The sequence below is a fragment of the Electrophorus electricus genome, chromosome 16 (assembly GCF_041902795.1).
Source record: "Electrophorus electricus isolate QZ-2024a chromosome 16, ASM4190279v1, whole genome shotgun sequence".
NCBI classification, from domain to species: Eukaryota; Metazoa; Chordata; class Actinopteri; order Gymnotiformes; family Gymnotidae; genus Electrophorus; species Electrophorus electricus.
In genome coordinates this window covers 12,461,513-12,487,059 of record NC_137512.1, presented here as the reverse complement: position 1 = coordinate 12,487,059, position 25,547 = coordinate 12,461,513, and the positions used below count along the sequence as shown (strand labels likewise).

At 42.8% G+C, this 25,547-nt stretch overlaps 1 protein-coding gene across 2 annotated transcripts in view; it reads left to right on the top strand.

Annotated features, from left to right (window-relative positions):
• The window catches only part of nlgn3a (neuroligin 3a), a 107,964-nt gene that overhangs the window by 74,900 nt on the left and 7,517 nt on the right, over positions 1-25,547 (top strand). For both annotated transcript variants that reach the window (XM_027008643.3, XM_027008642.3), the window contains one exon: positions 18,383-19,172. In XM_027008643.3, the coding sequence (XP_026864444.1) occupies positions 18,383-19,172 (790 nt within the window). The remainder of the gene's footprint in view (positions 1-18,382; positions 19,173-25,547) is intronic.

Genomic DNA, 25,547 nt, shown 5'->3' with positions numbered 1-25,547 from the left:
TAGGTTACAGGGAGGCTGGAGTGCCTCTGACCCACTGATTTAATAGGATTCAACAGTTGCATCCCTGCTGAGGAGATTTTGTCTCTTTACTCTTTTCTCCCTTATGTTTCAAATATCAATAATAAGAGAGTGAGAGAGTCACAGAGAGGGAAAGAGAGAGAAATGAAGGAGAGAGTTAGAGAGAAAGAGAAAGAGCAGATTCTAAAGGGCATTATCCAATCTCATGTGTTACTATCTATTTGGCATTGGGGCTTGCTCTAATTGAACATGGAGATTCAGCTTTTTCTTCCTCTCCCCTAATAATAATTATGATGTCAAATGAGAGATGGCTCCTCCACACGCCTTTGGAATATTAAATGCCAGCGCTTTAAATGCATGTGCAGTGCAGGGCGAGGAGGTGGGGGGGAGGCTACTACCAGTAGTGCCGGTGAAGGTCGTTGCTATTTTTTTCTTTTCCTGTAACTAATCAGGCTAAAAGCTCTGCTTGTGAGGAAGTGTTCCACTTTTAATGGAATGCCTTTTACATTAAAGACACAGTGGAGGAATACACATGACCATGTCAGCTTCAATTTTTATTAAGACTTTTGGGTTATTGACGCCCATAAACATGGCTGCTTAAATTGCGCTGGTTTTATTAGTAGGATGCTAGTACACAGAGAGCCTATTAGCACATTATCTGCAAATACAGCAACTAAGATTAGCCCCATGCTAAGTATTAGCTCAGTATTACAGTTGGAAACACAAATATAATGAAACAATAGCATTCTAAAAGACTTTATGATCAAGTGTATCTACAAGTAGTGCTGCATGGTTGCCAGTCAGAACACTGAGGAACATCAGAAAGATAATTCAGGGTTACCTGAAGATTATTTTATGAGGATTTAATTAGAGCAATTATTCAGGTAGCAGCACCATAGCACATCATCAGAAAAAATAAAATAGCTGGGCAAAATGGGTGCTCTGGAAATTCACTCTGGAAACAAACTCATCCCCTTCTTTATGTCCTTAATGTTACAGACATGAGGCCTAAGTGAGTCCATTTGCTTTTAGTAGTTTGAAACCACTTAGCACTCCTCTACAAACAACTGAGCATCATTCCACCAGTAGTCTCATATCATATAAACATGATATTTTTATACTTCTAAAAGTAACAGTCTTGTGCTCATTCACTTCTTTAAAATGGGCGCAGACACATTGCCTTTCTTTCGAAATCATTATAGCATCATTGTCTTTCAGGCTGTCATGTTGATTTTCTAAATTGCTTCTTGTGTTATTAGGGGAGAGTAAAGCATCATGGTGTACTTAATTCATGACTCTAAATCATTGTATTATTCATCACATCATAGTTTCATTGGAAATTACATATAGTCGTGTTACAGGGTTGCAGGTTGTAGTCTATAACATTATGGCATTGGGTTGGTTTTATATGTGATATGTGCAGTTAATAATCCTGTTTGCCCACCATGACTCTCTTAAGATGATGACATTTTGATGCATCTGTAGTCAACCTTCATCCAGCTAATGTCAGGAGACGATTAAAAAAATTCCTAACAAAACAGCATGCCCTTGCACCAGTGGTATTTATAGGAAGATAGTATTGCTTTCGTACCTGAAGCCCCCCACAAGCCACGTCCCTACCCACATGCAGAGTTTGCAGTGCCAATTCTGAATCCAATGCCCCTGCAGGGCCTCAATTGATCTCATACCATTGTGCTTTTCAGTGGAGCCATTTTCATAGTCCAGGATATGTTGATCTCACCACTATATGATAAACATTGCAAACACATTTGTGGTTGAATGTGGTGTATGTTATGGTCGGCTTGTGAATAAAACACACAGTTGCATGCCTTTTGAAATATGTATCTGAAAATGATGTGCATGTTATATAACATTCAGATTAATCTCAATTACAAACAGAGTTCTGTAAAGATACAGTGCCGTTTTATCAGAACTGGCAAAGTGTACCATGAAAAACCATACTTTGTCACCCAGTCTTTGTGTTAATCCTCACTACCTTAAGGGTTGTAGCTGTGATGCAGCATGTCCACGCTAAAGTATATGGAAATTGGGATGATAACCATCTGCATCTGGAATGTGTGGACAAGAACAAGTACACATATCTGGTACACATACACACACACACACACACACACACACACACACTTGACAATCCTTGAGCTTTAAGGCTATATATTTCTGTTTGTTTGTTTTCTTATCTCTGGCACCATTAACGTTTTTGCATCTTTAATAGCAGGTACCCAATTTTTCAATACCACAGAGGAAAGCATATGAGTATGAGTATATGAGGCCACTGTCTGTATTTGACCTGTAGAGGCTTTAAAAGGCAGTATCCTTGACAATATCCCTGCTGTTGTCTTGTAAAAGAAATCCAAAGGACTGGAGCCAGAGCAAGTATTTGGAGCTTTAATGTGTAAGCATCATAACCACCTCCTGTCCCTACACAACATTGCCACAGGTACATGTCAACTAATATAACAGCTTAAGGGAAATGTAAACTGAGCATTTCCCATATAACCACTGGTTTAATTATTGAGTACTGAATATTATATTGTACTGAATGAAACCAGAGTCTTTTTTGGGCAGCCAAACTATAATCTCTGGCAATGACAACATCTGAATGGTCCAATCTCAGAGGTGTCAGTTTCTCTTTGAGCTGTGTTTCCATTAAATTATGTTGTTGTTTTTTTTCTTTTTACCTCTGTTTGCAGAGTATGCCTTCTGGCCTTGTCTCTCCCCATTCCCCTACTTCTCTTTTTCATCCAATGTTAATTTCCAAGCACGTCGATGTTTTCAATCGATCATGGCATTGCGGAAGAGGAGCCAGCGAGTAGCACTCCTAGCTGCTGTCCAGTGTGGTGCAGCAAGCCCAACAATCAAAGTGGGTGCATCCTGTCCATGTCTGATGTGAGGAGGCTCCCCCTCCTGCAGACCATTTCACATGCACCTTTCCACACTCGCTCATTTGAGCAGCCGTTTGGTCTGCAGGCCTGCAGCAACATAGTGGCGGGTTGAGGTAGACCAACAGGTCTACCTCAACCCGCCACTATGTTGCTGCAGGCCTGCAGACTAAGTCACATGTTACACATTCCCGTGAGCCCAAGGACCCTACTTGGAAGCAAGAACTGCGATCGATTTTGCACTGGGAACCCGTGGACACCAGGCACTGCGGCCAAAGGCCTGAAAAGGTGCACTGCTCCATGGTGCGGCGCTGCGGTTAAGTGGCTATAGTGGACAGAAAAGCTTGAGAGCAGCACCACAGCTGCTGTATGGAGTGCAGTTCGGGTATCCGCCTCCACAGGAATGAAGAGGTGACAGATTGCTGGCTGGTGGGAGTGTAGTTCATTCCGAGACCGCAACCGTTACTCTGAAGCCCACTTGCTGCAGCCATTCAAGCCTGGAAAACATAATACCTAGTGATTTGGCGGAGTGGAAGATGGACAGAGAGCAAAAGGGGGAGCACAAAGTGCTGAGAGAGGGACAGAGAGAGGGAGTAAGTCATGCAAGGTAGATACTGTACATTTTTACAAGGGTTCCCTAAACCGTGTCCTGGAATACCACTGCAATGTCCACTTTAGTGTTCTCCCATTTCTCACATGCCTGACTTCTCTCTAGTTAACAATTTGTCAGTGCACTGGAGCTGAATCATGTCTAGTATGAAATAGGTCTAAACTCTACATACCCCCTTGTAAACATGTAAAGATACTAAATCTGAATGTGAGAAGTGTGCTAGATTAGGTTCCAGGTTGAGGAATGAACACTCCAAATTAATTATTTGTTAAAAAAAAAGGTTCAGGCTTCTTTTCCATGCCTTGTAAGACAAGCAATGGAAGGCACATCAGTGGGGTGCACCTACAGATAGTCTAATCTTACAAAGATAAGTACACAGTGATGGATGGATCCCTGGGCTGGCTTCAGCTGCCATGGTCTGTGATTGGATTATGCTGCATTTTTTGGTTTGCAGGTCAAGTAGTCGCATATGCAAAAGGGGAGATGAGGGGAAATGTGTGCCATGTCCTTACAATTATGCCCCAGCTGTATTTATAGTGTGGTACTATTCTCTATCCTTGGTTATGTGCAATCAGTACATTTCTGGACTGTTCTGCGGTTATGAAATGGTGTGAATGTTATGTGCTAGAGTATTTCTCCCAGCATAACTTCCTTCTTTACAGCATGTTGCTCAAAGCCCACATTTAGTGCCCAGGGAGCTCAGATTCTGCAGCACACATTTCTGTCTTGTCTTTTATAGGGCAGTACAGTCGTCTATCGTTCTGCAGCCTCCTCTACATTTTCTTTCCCTTTCTCTTTCTTGCTCACTCCCTCTCCCTCTTTTGCCTGTCCCCTGTGAGAGCAAACCAGTGAAAAGCAGCCATTATGGCTGAATGCATGGTCGTCTGTGTTGCAAGCGAGGGTGCTGGCACTCCTCATTCCCCACCTGCACAGGAAGCCCAACAGAAAGAGTGTGACAGCTGAGTGCTCCATCCCTCCCCCTGCCCCCATCCCCCAATCTCAGTGCCCATGTCAACTAGCTCTTTGTCTCCACATCTGATAACATCAAACATGACCAAAATAAAACTGACCATTCCGGCATGCAGCCATGCCAATCAGCCTGATGAAAAGGCAGCTCCACTATCTCTATCCATGTGTTTCTGTTGCTGTACTGGGGAGCACACATGTTAATTTGAGAGTTGACAGGACTAGGTCAATTTGTGGTCTGTTTCATTAAGAGTTCATTAGGAGTAGAGGTACCTGCAGTTGGCATTATGAGCTCTCTGTGGATTCAGCTTGTCGCACACGTTAATGTTTTTTTCAACAGCCTTAAGGTTTCTTCAAACCTCTGCTTTTTCTATTTTGAACACTATTACAATTATATTGCTGCTTATTGCAATTGCAATATGGTTTGTACATGATGAAAGTACAATGGTGCAGCATTGATATGACATAGTTAAAGACTACATTTTCTTTACTAAAATGATTTATGTTTTTGGATCATATCAATGTCATGATTCATCAGAACACCCACAGTGCACTCGTCTGGAATGTCTGAGACTGGTTAAGATATGAACAGCACACCAGAAAGGAAAATAAATCATATTGCTCTTTTCTATCTTGCAGCGTTCTCTGATATCATCACTGCACGGGCTGATATTATGATAATGATTAACAAACGATTCTTGAACGGTCCTAGTCTCCAGCTGCCTAGGCCTGCTTCAGCCTCTCTCTGGCACTGCTTTCTTCTCTACTGATTGCACCGTCCACTGCAGCTTGAATCATGTTGTCTTCTTCCCGCAGAGCTACAGCTGGAGACATGGGCTTCAGTGCTCTGTCTCTGCTTTCAAATTCTCACAGAAGATTCTGTTTATCTCTCTCTCTCTGCCTCATACTCACTCACATTCTTTCTTTCTTTCATTCGCTGTCTGTCTCTCTCTCTCTCTCTCTCTCTCTCTCTCTCTCTCTCTCTCTCTCTCTCTCTCTCTCTCTCTTTCTCCTCTCTCTTGTTTCCCTCCTCAGCACTGCTATACAAATTACCCAAGCCTTTCTCTGGTCATCCTATTTTCACTCAAGGGCTCTTTAGGGCACCTCACCTAGCTAAGGAATGATATCTCTTTCCCATTATTGGCTAGTGCTTATGATTTCAGAATATTCACAGACAATGATCCTCCTATTCCCTCTGACAATCTCTCAACCAGATGAAAATAATTAGAGTGGGGATGGAAAAAGATGTGTTTTTCATCGCTAACCATTACAAATCAAAAACACGCCAGTGTCTTGAGCTATGGCTTTCTGTGGTGCACATGGTAGACAAAACTGAGTCATGGCAGGCAGCTCTGATGTGTTGTGACCTGCAGAGTGTATACCATCTGGACCATTAGAAGTCATTATAAAACCTAACACAGGGGCAGTTTGTTTTCGTTGCATACACACATCACTCAGCCCAAGATTAATGGTCTGTTAAGGGGTGGTGGTGGGTGCTCTGTCTGAGCATAATTTGATCTCAAATGGAATAACTTTAAAACATGCTGAATTGCAAAAACTATATAAAAAGCCAGTACCATACCTGGCTGAAAAATCTTAAATCTTTAACCCTCAAACATGCAATACTGCTGAGGATTTCTGGCTTGAGGGAGGAGATAAAGCTTTAATAATTAAATATGTGGATTGTTTTGGTGCAGTACACCAAGGAAAATCTATTGCATTGCATAATGCCTCAGAAACCAAAATGAACTTACATTAAAGAAAGATTCATATCACTTCTTTGGTCCCAGTTGGAATTTTTTCTGGAACTCATGCAGTTTGTGTAATCTGCCCAGATAAGACCATCAACTGCTATTTTAGAAAAATGATTTAACACCAGTTAAATGCAATTTGGCTTTGTATCTATATATGCAAGCACAGGTTTTGTCTGAGTACATTAGCAGGGACTTTTATACAACATGTTTGCACACTGTGCCATTAGATATGGACTTTTTGTCCTCATACATTTGTTTATCAGACACAAGCTGCATGGGAAAGCCTCAGATCTGCAGCTGTACTCTCCCTGAGCATCCTGGGACTCCTCCGAATTGGTAAAGGCTTCATTAGCTGTGACCGGCACCATTGCGGAAGGAACATCTGTTTGCTAACTGCTAGTGTCGTTACCCAGCCTCCTCCGTCTGCGTTATTGCCGGCATGGTCCCTTGTCTGTTAATAGAATCCTCGTTAGGCGGCTGCTTCTTGATGAGGAACAGTGCAAGTGCATGGCGTCACACTCCCTCCGGTGTCTATTAAGGTGGGCAGGCAGAATTATGCTTTTCCTCCCTGGACTGGCTAAGTTCACCTTGGAACTCTGTGCGTGTGTGTGTGTGTGTGTGTGTGTGTGTGCGCGCGCATGCACCCACTTGCGTCTTTCTGACCCTTCTGTGGAGTTTTGCTAGCTTAGTGAGCTTAGTGGTGCATGTGCTAGCATTGATTCTCTACTATTAGGTATCAAGTCGCATGGCAGCTCTAATTTAAAGGTAATAGGCTCTGACCAGAAACAACACTTGTGCCTTTTACTCCTTTTACTCCTTGGCGATGAGAAGGTTAGAGCTTTTTTGTTTTTTGTTTATTTATGTTTTTGTGGGTTTTTTTGGTGGGGGGGGGAGTGTAGTAACAACAGGCAAGCAGAGGACGGGGCCACTGAAACACTCTGTCAAGCAGCGCCAGGAACCTAGGCAAAGTCAATTTCTCAGTGTCAGAACTAATAAAGCTCTGATGCAAATTGAGCAAAAAAAGGGTACTCGGAATGTGCAATCTCAACACGGCCAGATCACTGGCATATTGTGGCTGTTCAGCTTGTCACTGGAGGGGGGGAAATGTTTTGGGCAGAAATAACAAGAGGTTGAACAGTGAACAGCACTATGAAAAGCAATTAGACTTATTACATACATACCAGGCCCAGTTGTCAGTGGTGCAGTCATGCAGTTTCAGGTGGATAATCATTACAGTTAGATAGAGGCAAGTGGTTGTTTTTTAAAGAGCAGTTCTCTTAAAGTGTACATTAGATGTGAATCATGAGAGTATGCTCACCTGCCCATACCTTTATGTAGTACAAGATGTGTTCGGCATAGTGAATTTCCACATCAGTGCCTCTCCCTCTCTCTCTCTGTCTTTCTCTTTTCACAAGGATGTTCAACACCAATGTGAGTGCTTATTCCCCAGAGATGGGCACATTCTCCACCCCTGCCTGTATGCAGACACCTGGGAAATCTACACTGCTACAGCTGTGTGCCCACTAGCTGGCATAAACATAGATGGAGGAAGGGAATGATGAGGAAAAAAAACACACCAAAGCTCATATCAGGTGTGTGTTTGTCGAACGGGGGCAGGGGACAAAGAAAGTTCCAGCCCTTTTTTTCACCACCCTCCTCCATCATCTAGAATGAATAGGCAACTATTGAATGTCCACCATATTCCCCTTAGTGTGGATTAGACTCACAAAAAAGCACACAGATGCTTCCAGCTCTGAACTCAAACTCAGCTGCGTGTAATTTGTGGTGAAACACCAGACTACTGTTACTGAGTTCATAATATGTCATTGAAGCCATCAAGCTAACACAGCTTTACAATCTGTCTCTTAAGATTTGACAAACAAAAGAGTCTGCCACAATTTGCTTCTTTAGAATATTGGTTGTGCCCTGCTGCCTCAAGGTATAGCTGTGACATGCTGGGGCTGAACAAGCCGCAAAATACGACATGGTATCTAGAGGTATCAGAACTGTCAACATAGATTTGCTCTCTGACTTAAAATACTAACAACAAAAACAAGCAATACATGAGTAAAGCAATAAATGTGTATTGAATGTCCATCACCTTGTCACACTGGGTCTGATTAACTCTGTGACTGAAATTAAAATTAGAGACCATTAGCTCGTCAACATGTTTTCCCAGTGTGTATATGGTTGGAATTGACTGTTCTTTAAAACATTGAAGATAATTACTACATTTGCTTTAGCACAGTAGGTATCCCTATCACAAAGAAAGTTCTGGCAACTGCTAAGACCCATGAGCAGTGTTGATGTACAAAGCATATCTCATATTTCTTTATAGGGAACTTAGTCAAAGATCCTCATTGCACTGTGTGGGATTTCATGGAAATCAGAGGAGTACTTAGTCAAAGGGATTTGTGCATGGGATTATTGTTTTATTATTATTGGTTTTATAACCATTCAGTGTATGAAAGGTAGGCTGTCTATGGCATTGTTTAGTTACTGTCATAAACCCTAGATATGCAAGCTGATGCTAAAAAGTCATGATTGATCATCATCGCTTGCCTACTTGTTTTTTCTGCCTATACGTTGACAGCACAGGGGTGGAGTGTTACACCCCTTGGTGGATTAACCAATCAGAACAAACTAATACTTTTTTAGTCCTGCTCTCTATGGTTCCTCCTAGCCTCCTGTGCTCAACTGTAGTTCTTAGAGTGGGAGGAGAAAATTACCTGTTTAAATGAGCTTACCAGGCCCAGAGAAAGATGAGCTCATTTTGTGGACTGCATTGTTATTTGAGTTATCATCTATGCATGACTTCTTAGGTTTCTATGGAAATATGTGCAAATAAAGCCTTTTAAGTGTCTGGACCCATGCACTTCACACCTCTGTTGCTAACACCCCTATCATCACTCAGTTTGGCCAGCATGTTCTTCCAGGTCAGATTCGGCATCCTGCTCAAGGTGAGCATATCCTTTTGTTAGATCCTTTTTCTGTCTGTATATTACAGAATAATTATCACTATGTAATTTCCCCATTGTGACCCATTACTGAACACCACTTGTTCCCAATTTCACAAGCAAAAAAAAAAAAAAGCTGTGTGTATAATTAATATACATCTTAATATCAATTTTATCATTCAAATACTCCTGGAAATGAACAAATATGGGGTATCATTTTATTTATATAAGGCAAATTGCCTATATAAGGCAATTTGGTCTTTTATATTTTCCTTTTTTTAATGTTCCAAGTCAGTGCTTTTAAGCATATGGTTGCATGTGGTTTAGAAGTTAACTGGGGACTGGTTGGAGAGAACGTGTCCAGAAGTAGGTTGATTGGAGGTTTTGGAGTTTTTTTGTCCCTTCACCTGCCCTGGCTGATGTAATTGTGGGAGAGGCAGTGTGTGGGCCCCAGCATGACTGCTTTGGATATAAGAAAATGTCAAAGCTTGACACATCATCACTTTAAGGAGATTTTGGATTTGTGCTGTCTCCCCATTAGTCTCTTTCCTCTCTGACTAGAGATGTTTGATCATATCTGCAGAATATTCTAATAAAATAATGCTACTGCATATGGTCAAAATGCTGTATTCATTGTTATTGTTGCAAACAAAATGATGATTGTGATATTGTTTACAATAGAGTTCCCTTGGTATGATGTAATAAATATTAGTCTGCATATTTTTGAACAGAACAACAAAACACCCACACAACACTCATCTGGTATGAGATTGGTTAGGATGTCCACAGCACACAATACAAAACTGTGAGTTATCAGAGGATGTTTGCATGTCACATGCCTTCTGCAGTAAAAGTATTTGCAATGGCATCTTTGCCATTTTTAGCAAATGATGTTATGCATTTTTTATATCACTTTGAGAATGTGAAGCAATATATGCAAGGATGTGTCCTGATACAGCAAAATATCCAATAAAAGGTATCTGATTTTTTTTTTTTTAAAGTCATCAGTATATGCAAAACAGTCTAAATCGATTAAAATTTCATTGCTTTCTTTAAAGAGATCAACCCATTTTCTGACCTGGACCAGATTGCTGGAGCTTTTTTTTTTTTTTTTTTTTTTTTGCATGGCAACATGGGCCAAGTTTCCACTGGCAGCTTGATCACGTGCTTCAAGTCAGGGGGTCAGTGTTTCTGCATGGCCCAAGATTTTGTCTGTGGCGCTGTGTGCATGTGCCATATGTCATGTGAACATACTGCATATGGCTTTGTTTGTGAGGGGTCTGAACAGGCCAGTGAAATTGGACATAAGAAACGTGTTGTACTGCATGGTGTATTTTTGCTCTGAGAGTGCAGATGGCTAGTAACCTACCATTCGATTGCATCACGGAAATGTCACACAACACTGCATTGCTGTCCCTGTTTAGCCTTGGACAGCTTTGCCTTCAAGTAAAGTAGCACTTATATATTTGAATAAATAGAAAAATTCTCAGTAGCTTGTACTGAGCAAGGAATGAGTGAAAAACAAATGGGTGTAGCCACACAAATTTGACAAAATGAAAAATCATGACTCATTTCAAAACATGAAAATGCTTGTGTGTATGTGTGTGTGTGTGTGTGTGTGTGTGTGAGAGAGAGAGAGAGAGAAGAGAGAGAGAGAGAGAGAGAGACAGATGGAGATTTTTGCTTTTTTGCTTATTTTATTCATGCACAGCTGCATAAAATACAATGCCTGTTCTAGATCAGAGAACTATGATTTTCTATGGGAACATTAATACAGAACTTCCCTCACATCTGAACTATAGAGGTACCCATTCACTAGATTCACTCTTTTGTTGTGTAACTCCATCAGTGGCATTTTATTCATCTTCACACATGGAGTGTTCTGTTCCTGCTTTTCCTTTACAATCATGGGTAGCCTGTCAAAGTATTTATTGGTTGTTGGCAGCAATTATGGATTTCAGCGCAATAAACCTATAAATCTGCATCAGTTGTTTTGCAATTATTAAGGGTTGAGCTGAGGGCAGCAAACTGTATTTGCATCTGTGATTAGGACACTACCATGACATAGCTGACATGCTGAATCAGAGCTTGAGCAGCTCCTGTTCTGAGCTCTGCATTACATATATCTGAGTGACAGACTAGGCAAGAAGGAGCGTGACGCACGACCATAGAAGCACACGGCCCTGAAGTTTACCGTTCAGGAGCCTGACTCACTCACACACGCAATTTTGCCGCAGTGCCACAAGCACAGAGGCCAGCAGTGGCCTCGCCTCTGCCTTTGCGGTTCACGTCTGGTCTTTAATGCACCCGCATGAATAAAAGCAGTGGGCTTCTATTTCAGGCCCGCTTTTTGAATTAGTGTGCACGTGCTCACTGTCCTCCTGCAGGGTTTGCTCTAGTGGTGGATGCAGCCTGAAAAGTGGCCTTGGATGCAGCCATCGATGCCCTTGGGCCAGCGCCATTGATGTGGGCCTCAAAGGGAGTCAAACATTTACCTGTTAATGCTTGTGCAAACATTGGTGTAAGGTCAGTATTGGTACTCTGTTCCCATAATGTGCATACAAGGAGGATGGCTTTTTTCTATTTTTAGGTAGGGGCAAAAAGAATCCTGTCGGGAGAAGGGGTTGGCAGATTTCAGTGATGTCCTGGGAGATATTCTGAGCATGTCTTTCTGCTTGCTCCTTTCCTTTTCTTTCCTGGAATAATGTGTTGTGGGACAGCTATTCAGAACTGTGGGGGAGCAGGAGTGCTGTGCACAGTGCCTGCAGTGGGTTTGGTGCCTAATGAGGAGAGCTTGGTTGGGGGGGATGTTGGTGAAGAAGAATGAGAGAAAGAGAGGGGGTGAGAGAAAGGGAAAGATAGAGAGATTGGTAAAGGAGAGTGAAAGACAGAGTTAGGGTGAGAAAAAGAGAGAGAGAGAGAAAGAGAGAGAGAGAGAGAGAGTATGCATATCACAGCAATGGCCCAAAGGTATTTCTTTGCATGTCATAGCGTAAGAGTAGGATTCAGTCTGCCTGAAGATTGTTTGCCATTTAATCAATGGATCTGCATGTGTACAACTATGTGTGGTGTGTGTACATGTGTATATTTATGTGTGCATGTGTATGTGTGTAGGGCTGTGGGTGGGTGTATTGTTTATTGCCGCCCCCTCCCCACATCCATTTCTCTCTCTCTCTCTCTCTTAGCATTCGGAACACCATGTACACTCTTGGACTGTTGGTTTCTGAGATCCCCCTCAGGGTGTCGGTCTGCTTCTGATAATTTGTCTGTCACAAATTTAACTGCCTCATCCACACGAGCTCCCAGCAGCTAAAACTGTGCCTCAGCCATCCCATCTGGTTGTTAGTGTCAAAGTTTGGCCAAGAATAGAAAATGTTCCATCTCTACACATTTCATGGTTGAAATGCCTGTATTAGTCTGAGACTGTATATTTCCCCTACACGCAAGTCAGATTACAAATTTGATTAATGCTTTTCAGAGTATGCCACATTTCAATTAAGTTTTCAAGGCCCATCCCCCATGATTGGGTTGTTTTGAAGTTTTGACTGATTTGTACAAAAATAGAAAAGAGACTGGGTTGTCTAGAACATTCTCCTGGTTGCAAGTTCACTCTGTGTTTGGTTGATTTCTATTTGCCCTCAAAATAACTGTCCTGAATATAATGCAAACTAATCAATTCTAATCTGTACACTGGAGTGAACCCATTTGGCTGCGATGTGTGGGGACGAGGAATCAGAAAAAAACACTTTAATGGGTGTTGCATCTAATGAGATTAGCGGAGAGGCTTACTCAGACATGGCATTGAGAAAAACAGCGATAACCCAATAATAACTCATTATTCCTCCCATATCTGAATCGAGTTACAGCTCTCTGGCATCTTGTGTTGGTGTAAAGAGTTGCTGTGTGCGACGGTGTCTATGTTGTTATTATCACGATGTGGAGAGGAAGGGAGAGCATGGTGTCGCGCCTAAAAACGTAATGCTAGCAATGTTTGGATGGGCTCTGTAAGAGGCCCGGAGTGTTGTCTCGTGCAGACATGCCAGCATGCACAAGGCAGTGGGACGTCCCCTAGACAGAGCAGGAGGAGGGGAGTGGAAGGAGAGGAGAAGGAGGGAAGGAAATAAGATCAGTCTCAAACAGGGAGACAGACAGGGCATCGGAAACAGCAGTAAAAGAGACACTGTGACTGAGGGAGGGAGGGAGAGGCAAAGCTAAGCAGAGTGTCCAAGAGTAATGGAGTAAAGAGTAAAGAGTGTGCGGCTTTTGTGGCAAGACCAAAGGGAAGGGAATGAAGCAAGAAAAGAAAGGAGATGTAAAGGATGGAGAAGAGGAAGACAAGGAGGCCAAGCAGGATCCCAAGTGGGAACTGCATAGAGGGAGAGATGTGAAGATGGAGTAGGCAAGAGTGAGGCAGAGTGGGAGGCATTCAAATGGGGGGAGCACTGGTGGCTGATGCACTACAGCTGTGTGGGCAGAGCAGAGGCCCAGTGCGCCTGATGGGCACTTCTAGAGTGCACACTATCAACTTGCACGACATCATAAGGTGATTAGCAGAAGGTATTGCTTTTGTCCCATCCAGGAGACACATCAATTCAACGGCCTAGAGCTGTCGATCAGGGTCAGTCTTAACCACCCCTGTTCTCCTTGATGACTAAGGACTTATCTATGACCGAGCTCTCTTGCTCTCCCTTTCTTTCCCTCTTTTTCTCCCCCCCACCCTCCATCTCTTTTTGAGTCTCTCTCTGTTCTCTTGTTCCATTACCCAAGGCTGCTCCTCTCATAGGACCACTTTATGGAAACTACTCTTGCTTTCTCTCACAGATGCTTCGGGGAGGCCTAAGAAGCATGTAGGTTCTCTAAATGACCATTAGTACAGAAGCCAACTAGTCAACTCATTGTCTATAGGCGTAAGTGTGTCTGAAATAAGAAATAACCTAACCTTTGGTGCTTAACTGGAGCAACTAATTAATATGCTGCTGTACGTTTGGTTAGATACCTGCACTGTTGGCCTCATTGGTGACCTCAGTCCTGATATGAACCATGGACCTGTGGCTAGACACCTCCAGGGAACCACCATTATAATCATGAATCTATGCTAGGATCTTTAAACAGACTATATATATATATATATATATATATATATACACACTCACACAATCACACACACAATATTTGCAGTAACTACAATATTTGACCATAGTGCAGTGACATAATTTGTAGGTTGTTGCCTGAAATTAATTCACTTGTTATTCAAAGAAATTCTCTAATAGAAATTAGTGAAATGAGAGTGGTACCACTCCAGAATGGTACCTCCACCACTGTCATTTGCAAGCAGCAGGAGCAGGGAGAGGGTGGTAACCGACATGCACTCAGACGTGTAAGAAGCGTAGCAACGAAGCCTTCTGATGCCACGTTTCATTGTTTATGATCCATCACATTAACGGAGTGAAACAGCATCAGGCTCAACATAATCCCCGAGCTCCTTTAACAGGCCGACTGCATCTGGAAGGTTTGAGTGGAGTGTGATATTCTATAACTCGAGTAACAGGGGGGTTTGGGGATGTGGGGGTGGAGAAAGAGAATGCTATTTGCTTTATGTGATTGCAAAGAAATCGATTTACAGCCATTCTACTGTCTAATCTGTAGTGTCTTTATATTGCAGGGGAAGCAAGGACATTGCAGTGTGTCTGAAATCGTGCCCAGCCCTAGAGACAATTTGCTGCATAATAGGAGCTCCTCTGCTGCTGTCTTAGAAAAAGTGAACACAACACCACCTGAGTTTGCTGATAGCCTGCCCCTAGCATGAGTTGTTGCCATGTATGTCTTGGCTATAGAGATGACAGTGTCTGAGTCATATAAACAAGCAAAGATGAAGAAGGATTTGCTCTGGTGGGAAATCTCCCCTGCACAAATGGCCCTGTTGCATCAAGGGTACCCTTTCTTAATGCAACACCATCATAGCTACATGTCTACAGTGTTTTAAATCTAGACAGTTTTTAAAACTATATCATTTTAAAACAGAACCAGAGAATAGGGGCAGCATGAGAAAGAGAGAAAAGCACTGGTAATGACATGGCAGGCAAGATGAAAGACAGCCCCTCCACGGGATCCCCGCACTTCACGCCTGCCAGCGAGACCTGAGGGATTTAGCAGCCATACCGGGCAGACAGCTCAGGAGAGCAAGCCCTGAGCACAGCCAGGCTAAAAAGCCCTAATCAGCAGGGAGGCTGCTCGAGTGTGCACGAGAATGCGCGTGAGTGTGCATGTGTGCTCAGAGCAGCCAGCAGAGGCTGGGGTGAAGCTTATGAAGCTGAGAGCTCCTGCAGCTTTCTGAGGAGGAGTGACAGGTCTGCTCCAGTTCTACCAGTTTGCTGGTGTGCCACTGCTTTTTTTAGCTGCCTACCCAAACTCAGCCTCATAGAGCTGTATGTGTGTAGTCACATGCATGGATTAGTGTTGCCACAAGCATATCATAAAGGAACTCGCATTATTCTGTTGTAAATAGATTACATTTTTTAACCACATGACAACAATACGTGTTAGTGTTAACACAGAAGTGTTAAAATGTAAAAGCTTTCCCTCATGCCGATTGCTCCAATGAAGAACAAATCAGGTTGTGAATCTCCTCTGTCACAAATCTCTTGTGTCTTGTCCCTTTAAATGGTGGGATGTAAGTGTTGGGGTGTATGTTTTTGTCAGCTGTGCATGCTCTGCTCAAGAAGCCATGATGTGGTGCTACTCATGATGCAAGGTCACTGTTTAATACCTGTAATGAATTATCCCCACTTTCATCCAATCGGAGCATCTGTTAACTAGTGTCTTGAGAGGGGGCAAGTGGTTGAGGTTGACAGAGCCTAGTGAAGCAGGTGCATTTTAGCTGGGTTAAATGAGTGATTACCTCCCAGCTCCTATCATAATTCATCCTGACCTCAATCTCCCATCAGAGATGCTGTCTGATGGATAGGCTTGTGGTTCAGGCGCCATGGCGCATTTCTCACACATAGTTTTATAGAGTCCCTGCTATCTGTCATTTGTTCAATGCAAACAGATTCGATAACATGGACAACAACAGTCCATGTCTCTGAAACACCGCAGTGATGCCGTTGTACATGGTGAAGACTCATTTGCTCAGTTTTTTTAGCCAGTGCACTCTCTTGAGTTAAGTGGCTGGTCAGAAAGAAAAAAGAAAAAGAAAGGTTTTATGATAAGGAGAATTATGTAGGTAGGTGCAATGAAAAGCACAATTTGCATTATTTCAAGAACAATTCCTCAATCAGTAGGTAATTTGCCTCTGCTGTGCCCTAGCAAGGTGACCCTGCACCTGAAATAATTACTTCGATCAATCAGTGAGTCAGTGAGGCAGTGTGACGCCCACCGTCCTCCACAGCTCTGCCGAAACAGCCCAGGATGGCGGTTGATGGGGCACAGAAAGGTTTTTTTTTTTCTTTTATAATTCAGTGCAACATGCCACAGTCAAATCAAAGATCTTTCATTGCACGATGCTCATTTGAGCAGGGCTGTAGGCAGCAGACAAAGCTGTGGTAAAAAGGGTAAGGTCAGAGACAGGGTGGTCATCTTTCATCTCACTGCCACCCCACTAATGCTTGGGAGAGTAGATGATACCTTCGACATCTGCTCGCCTCATGGCAGGAGTCTGGCCACTGTCCTACCGACGGCTTCAGTTTCAGTCATGTAACTACTCCATGTAGTAGAGTTGACCCCAGTCTCTCTCTCTCTCTGTCTCTCTCTCTGTCTCTCTCTCTCTCTCTCTCTCTCTCTGTCTCTATCTTTCTACACATCTGCATACACACAGGCACAAACGCCATCACTGAGCCAACCCCCACAGATTGTACATTGTGTTTCAGGAGTATCAGCAGCATATTACAGCTGTGACCTGTTGTGACTGAAAAGTATATATTGTATAAAAGACTCCATGTACCAGAGTATTGGAGTATGCAAGCTCTATGATTGCACCTGTTCTTTCATTCTCTTCCACTGGGCCTGTAAAAAGTTATCTTTGAGAAAATGAGGATGCCTAAGTGGTCAGTAAACTTTTTCAGTGTTCACTGGGGACCCATGGAGCATGCAGGGCTGCTGATCAATTGTGCAATCAGGTAGGAGATTGCCCTGAGGAGGTTGAGCCACTAAGTCTTTAAGAAACTCAGTCTAAAAAGAAGAAAGGAGTCTTGTACCTTTGCAGCAGCAAAGGAGCTCTTCATATCAGAGCCTGACCTAATCTCCTATCAGAACCCAAGCATTCCAGTGCATGTGGGACTATATCTGTATATAATTTCCCAGGTATGCAGAGCTGTCGTATAGCAGTGCTGCAAGCACACATACATGCCAGTTCACTTTTGTATTTATAGTCTCCCAGTAGCGTTGTGTGTGAGGAAGAATGTGGGGAGTTGACTCTAGCTCCATTTGCTGTGGTGCGATTACTGTGCAAGGAATGCTGGGTAGTGGCTCAGAGCAGCCATTAAAGTAGGATGGAGGCTTGACCCTTTATTGGAGCATGCAAGCAGGTACTCGCAGCAGGCACATCTGGCACACTACACTGTCGTGTGCCTACGCTGGGAGCCGAGGCCTCTTTGTTGAAGGGATGGAGTGGGCGTGGGCATTGTGATGGAAAGAGTTAGATGCAGATCTCAGCCACTTAGTGGCTGAGTAATCAGAGGTTTCAAGCAAGATCTGCAAACTTCAAAGTGACATGTCCACCTGTGGTGTACATGTAGGATATATTTGAGGCATGTAGCTTGGTTTGCATAACTGCACACACACTTGCATGCACACACTAAATCTTTTTTTGACAAATATGTTGAAGAGAATCATAGTAGTAAATATGAGCATAGTGGGAGATGGAAAAAATGCATCTTATATAAATAAAGGTACTTTTGTAGGTGGCCATATGTTTTTAGTTGGGGGTTAAAATGGGGGTTATCTGAGCTTGAGGCTGAGGTTTAAAAAGGTTGGTGAATTCTTAACTTAGTGCACAAAATGAAATAATATGAGTTATTATATCATCTTTGCAATCACTTGTGCAGACATTCAGTCTTTCATTTTTACTTTCAAGTGATTAGTCATCGAAATGTCTTCACTCCAGAAATACCAGTTTAACACATAGTCAAAAGAGATATTTGCAGTGTGATTTGAGGTTTTCTTTTTCTCTCCTTCTCACAGGCCTGTTCCATCGTGCCATTATTCAAAGTGGTTCGGCACTTTCCAGCTGGGCTGTTAACTACCAACCAGTGAAGTACACACGATTGCTGGCTGAGAAGGTGGGCTGCAATGTGCTGGACACAATGGACATGGTGCACTGCCTGCGCAAGAAAAACGCTCGCGAGCTGGTGGAGCAGGACATCCAGCCAGCACGTTACCATGTGGCGTTCGGGCCCGTCATCGATGGCGATGTGATCCCAGACGACCCTGAGATCCTCATGGAGCAGGGCGAGTTTCTCAACTATGACATCATGTTGGGTGTGAACCAGGGCGAAGGCCTGCGCTTTGTTGAGAATGTTGTGGACTCAGAGGATGGAGTGTCAGGCAATGACTTTGACTTCTCCGTCTCTGACTTTGTGGACAGCCTGTATGGGTACCCGGAAGGTAAGGACACACTGCGGGAGACCATAAAGTTCATGTACACGGACTGGGCGGACCGTGACAACCCTGAGACACGGCGCAAGACCCTGGTTGCACTCTTCACTGACCACCAGTGGGTGGAGCCTTCAGTGGTGACGGCGGACTTGCATGCCCGCTACGGCTCGCCCACCTACTTCTATGCCTTCTATCACCATTGCCAGAGCCTGATGAAGCCTGCATGGTCAGATGCAGCACATGGAGATGAGGTGCCCTATGTCTTTGGTATTCCCATGATTGGACCCACTGACCTGTTCCCCTGCAACTTCTCCAAGAATGACGTCATGCTCAGCGCTGTGGTCATGACCTACTGGACAAATTTTGCAAAGACAGGGTAAGTGCCAGTGCTCAGAAGGAACACACTGAACCAAACAGCCAATTTGGCTAGTGTTAAAGTGGGTTGGTATGTTGTAGAGGTCACTGGTAGAGAACACAAATAGGAACCAAAAACCAGATGACATCGATTATTGAATCTGTTTGTGTGTGTGTGTGTGTGTGTGTGTGTGTGTGTGTGCGTGCGTGCAAGTTTATGCTGTGCATGTTAGGAAGTGTGTGGAAAAGTGCAGAGCATGAATGGAACAAGGGGCACAAACAGAAACTTACTAGGGAAAACGTATCACATTCTGGCCCAGTGAGGAATTGATCACCGTTCCTCTCCACAGTCGATCATTGGCTGCATGGCTGACTTGATTTTTTTTCTTTTTTTTTTTTTTTCTTCCTTGGCTCGATTTTTTTTCCCAGAGCACAAAACTTTATGGATTTGTATGAGGAAGGCTTGTAATCAGGTCTAACAACACAAATCTAATTTGACGACCACTGTAGCTAGTGAAAAATTGATTGCTCATGCCTCTCCTTCTGTAAATTTTGCTGTTTGCCATTCACAATAAACTGACATTGCCTGACATTTATTAATCATACCCTATCTTCTGAGAGAACCCAAAAAGCTTAGTGAGAAATATGACAGAATAGAAATGCTATTAGAACTTTAGTTTCTGCCGGGTTACCAAAAACTCCAGACAAACATCTATCTGGGAAAAATCAGACAGTTACTCTATATTTTTTATAAGAATTTAAGATGCTGAATATGAGGACAACATCTTGAGCAATATATTTTCATAGGAATAGACCGTCTGTGTCCGCCATAGATGGCACTGGACTTGACTTGAACTTCACAAAGATGATTTACCCTTGAACTTGACCCATTCATCCTATTAACCATTTGGTACAATCCATCCCTGGAAATCTACAGAGAGGATGCCTATGTGACATAAGCAGGGCTTTCCTATAAAACCAACCTCACCCAATGGCCTCCTTATAAATCAGCTAGCCTTTCCAGCATGAGTATCTGTCTGGCACAAGTGGAATGCACCAGCTTTTGGAAGTTAAGGGCATTAGCTGGAGTTATCCCTTTTGCTGTGGCATTGTGGTTTGGGAAGATTATATGTGGTATAAGAGTGGGCAACTGAGCTTATAGCACACTGAGGATTAGATGCCAGGATAATGGAGAAGTTTGAGAGCTGTTCAAAGTATAATTTAGCACAGCTGTGGTGAAGGACTGTACAACTGAACAGGTAGTGAGAAGACAGAATAAATTCCTGTCTTTAGTGCAGAAACAAACCAACTCACAATGAGATCAGCCTCTGTTTCATCTATTTATGGATGCCCCGTCTTGCACCATGACGCCATTTGGGCAGCACCTCCCACTCTCAAGTGGATAGCCATGTTTTAATGCCACCACTGTAAACAGAGGCATGCCCTCCACAGTTGGTTCATAATAAGATGATCAGATCACAGTCAGTGCTCTCACTCTAAGGGAGAAATATGTACTATATTATGTCAAGGCCAAGCCAGATTATGTCAACATGTGTCATGTCCCAATGCTAAATTCCACTTTATGCTTCATGCACACCTGCTTTTTGAGTCATTGCAATAGTAAAAGAGCATGAAATTTTCCATTTGCAGTAGACGGTGCCATGTTTAACAGATGACCAGAGAATGGAAAGTAACATATAGACCCAGCAGAGGTGATTTTTTTTTTTGTATCCTTGATAAAATAAAAATCTATAAAATTATATACACAATAAATTTCACTAATTTAATCAGATAGGCAATATTTTTTCTCTGTTTATAATTCAGCCATGCAGTGCTCGTAGATGTTTCCTCTCACATCATCTTGGTCTTTTTTTGTTTCTTGATTAGCTTGTTTGGCTGAGAATTACGTGAATTCCACTATTCTTGTGCAGGTTAACATGCTTTTTTACCACTTCAGTTTAACCAAAATGACCAAATGATTTATATTAGATTTAAGTGCTTACATCATGTATGTCTTGGCCTTAATATTTCAGCAGTTTGACTCCAACATAGGTTAGTTATTTATTAATTTAAATATTCTTGGAAAATGGAATTATCATGGGTTTGCCTTACTGAAAATTCAATTACCAATTCCTTCTCTTAAGCATTAAATCTCACATCCTTTTCCTGTCTTGTCTAAAATCAAATCAAATCAAATAAAAATTTATTTATTTAGCTCTTTTTACAAGATGTCACAATGCAGCTTTATAAATGTCCAAGTCCAAACCCACAGTAAGCAAGCCAAGGGCAACAGTGGCAAGGAAAATCTCTCTAGCGCATGAGGAAGAAACCTTGAGAGGAACCAAGACTCAAAGGGGGTGCCCATTCTCCTTTGGCTGACAATGGTCAACACAATAATAACAATTTAAGGAGAAAAATAAATTTAAAAATTTAAAAAATAAGCAATTAATGTTTAGTCCAGCTTTTTTGAGGTCCTAGTCTTGTCTCAAGGTGTGCATGTGTACAAGACCCATCCTGCCAGAAAACGTCCATTAAGGGCTATGGAGAAGTAGTTGGCTAGGATGATGGTGTGGTGGTGTGGTAGGAGTAGCCATGGCAGCTGAGACGGGATGAGGCTCAGTAACATTATGACATCAACCTCATAATGTAAGATTTATTAGTGTTGGGGCAGAAAAGAAATGAGGTTGGTAAAACCTAAAAGCCTGAACCTACAACCTAAAAGTCATTGCTGAATCTTAATCAGCATATTTTTTCAGCTATTACAGCCCAACAAAGAGGAAAACGCACTAAAATATCAGTTGACCCCATTACACAAGCTGGCACATTCTTTCCCAGGCCCGGTGCTAATTACACACCTCGTCATCTGGCTTTCACACGGTGCCACTCCCATTGGTTTGAAGGGGTTCAATTTGTATAACAGGCCCCTCTCTCCATATTCTTTACCTACTCAGTTAAGCCCAGCAATTGATAGGTGAGTTGCTGCCAATATGCTAGTTCATTTTTAGTGAAACTAAAGAAATGGTTTTAATGGCCCTCAGACATCTTTTATCAGAAGGTCATGCTATAACCAGAATGCAATGAGGCAGGAGGGGTTCGCCGCAGCATGGGCGAGTGTTAAGATACATGGTAGCTGTCACTCACCTAATCTGATCAATCAGTAGAAGCCATTATGAAGAGTGGACAAGATCCAAAAGCTGTCCTGTAACAGTCACCCATATCCCTGGAGACACTACCTCACCTTGGCTCTGTATTCCATTTCCAGACGGTTGCATACAGCAGCTAAAGAATAGATCCGGAAAATATGTCCGGACACAGGAATTTTCCACTTACTTTGAAGGCTTTATGAGTAGTGTGAGAAGCTAAAACTGCTCAAGGAGTCTGTATCAGAGCAAAGGTCCTACAACAGTATACTGTGGTGTTGTCACTCCCACTCTGACACACTATTTTCACTGACATGAAATCATTCAGACATCTAGAAGTCATGCTGATGTTCCTAGCAAACATGATTCTGTGTATGCAGTAATGGCCTCTCTTTTGTGACAGCAGAGTTTCAACATTTGATCCACCAGCGGTTCAAGAAGTTCCTTCTCGAAGTCACACACTGTGTTTAATGCTACATTTGTTGTGACTGTGTGAGCACAGAGACACAGTTCAGTGCTGCTTCTTTACAAAATGTAGCTGTGTGGACCTGCTGAAACACTATTTTACTGAATCTTTGATTTAGTTGGTGTATAGGAAGCTGTACCAAACTTATTCATAAAAAGACACCAAAAGGAATTTCAAAAGTGTAGAGAACAGCATTTTGATCACATTGATCTTGAGCACATTGATAACATTGATGCCAACAAGCTGATGCAAAGGCAGGGTTTGAATTAAATGAGTAAACCGGATAGAGCCATTGAAATACCTTGTAGTTGAAAGAGATACGTGCATGATTCCTTGGGGTCTTTGAACGTGTCTTTTCAGATTTGGTGATACTTACATCCGCAGTCATTCATGCACTGTGAAGTAGAGGACATATTCATAATGGGGACACATCAAATTGCTTTTGACTCTTTGGCACTATCTCCCATTTATTTGATCTGTATGACTGGTACTGGCACTCATGAAGGCCTAAAGAACTTCTTATAAACAGCCATTAACACAACTGAGATATGCCTCATGCGTATTAGAATCCTGCAGTCCATTATTCGGTAAAATATACATACACATTTCTCTTCTAAATCGAAGTATCATGTCCGACATGCTGGACCTGAACGTTACTTGTTGCATGAGCACTGATTTGTTGCTCCACCATAGTGACCTGTGTGATCTGTCATGATGTGACTCGGGTTTGACCGAGGTCTCTAGCAGCTTGAGAGACCCTTGCCATAGCAAATGGTATCAAAATACTTCCTCGTTTTCATGAAGAAGTCTTCAACATCACAAGGCTGCTGCATCCATGGCCAACTCTGGATAGGCTAAAGTAGGGGGTCAGACAAGATGCCATGAGCAACTTGTCTTAAACGCATGCAAATACACACACACATACACACACACACACACACACACACACACGCACCCACGCACACATACATATAGACACACACATATACACACACTTTCCTCTTGCTGCCACACACAGTCCAGTCAGCAGGCTTACTTCCCACTTCTGCCTGTAGCAAAAGAGAAAAAATGCAAGCGCTTTATTATTGACGGCGCGGCAATTACCTGGCACGTGCATGCGCGTAATTAGATATAAGGCACATGAGCCGTTTCCTAATGTCACAAATCAAATTAGCCCAAGATGCTGCATTGATTCCATGGAGTGACTGAATTATTCATGTTCACCCACAATGTTGCACCTAAAAGTGCCATCCACACAGCATGGCCCACACATGTGAATAAAACTCCTACATTTAACAGCTCTCTGGCTCTGCATTCCACCACACATGGCCAGGCAGCTATGCGCCATTGACTGACATGGCAAGTACGTCGCCACCAAAATTGGCGGTTTGTCGCAGGTTTGTCGCAGATGTGCCATGTGTGGTCACAGCATGCTGATGCTCCTCGACATGCGAGCTCCCAGACCTGAATGTCATGGTCGAGAACATGCGCTATATATTCACACAGCAGATTTTCCTATTAAGGGAAGCTGCCCTGGGTTCAGCAGCTGTGGCTCGGGTGTACGGGCTCTACTGCAAGAATTCATAAAGTTGCCAGCACTGCAGCCTCATTGACAGCCAACTCTTTGGCATGTTGAATGGCAGAGAATCAATATGACCTTACTTCTGCTGCGCACTCATTTGAAACTTCATTACTGATATTCAGCTACAAAGTCTTCATAGCCTGGCTGCCAATATTCGTTGGGGATCATTACTAGCCTAATAAAACAGGTTATTTACAGGCTCCACTGCTGACATCCTGCCTCACTCTGGGATTTTAGTCCAGCAGTCTCTATTTGCTTCTTTGCTTTTACAAGCTCTGAACCTGAAACACAATAAATTGACAGAAAGGAAAGAGCTAGAAAGGGAAGCATCTGAGTTTTAGGGTCCCAGCACCTTTTTGGGAGTGGACTGCTGCTTGCAGCAAAACATTCCACCACACCACATTTCATCACCGATGAGCCGTCTTTCAAAGCTGATTGGATGGTTACATGGGCTCACTCATAGATTATGTTGATTAAACTGCTAGTGTGAGCATGAGGGAGGTGTGAATAAGTCTCAGTATGCTCATCTGAGGCACTTTATAATTGACCCCTGTCATACTTCATGTAAAAGTTCCGCTGACACTCCACTGACACAACATCTACTGACACAACAAAGACACCTGAGATTGTGATGGAATACCATAATTTAATGCAATTGCTAAATCAATAGTGCCATATAATGAAAATTGGAGGCCACCTTGTACCGCAGTATAGGATTCATTAATGTAGCTGGGGAAACACTGACCCCTGGAGGCAACAAATTGTTACTGTGTCCACTAAGCTCTTCTGCCTGAAGCCCCCTACTGGTTCCACTGCCCACCCCCAACTCCATGCTTTAGTGCCCACTTTCTATCAGCATACTTGCTGTTAATGCATACTGTACTGCTTCTCCAAAGCAATTAGCAGAAGACCCACGCCACTGTTGTTTTAGCAAAAACAAGTTGCTTCCTGAACTGCATCTAAGCAGGTTAATTTATTCATATGTGTTTACTCTAAAAGGTTCTGCCCTTGTTTCCTTCTTGCCTTTTTTCATAAAAGGGGGTGGAACTCAATAGTTCCACTGGCACATCACACTAGGCAAGATCACAGTGACACAGAAGAGACAGGAAATGACAGTCTACGTTAACATTGTTTATGCACAAGGCATGCACTGATCTCCATTGCTTGTATGAAGATAGCAATTTTAAGGTGTCTGGTTTGTATGATCAG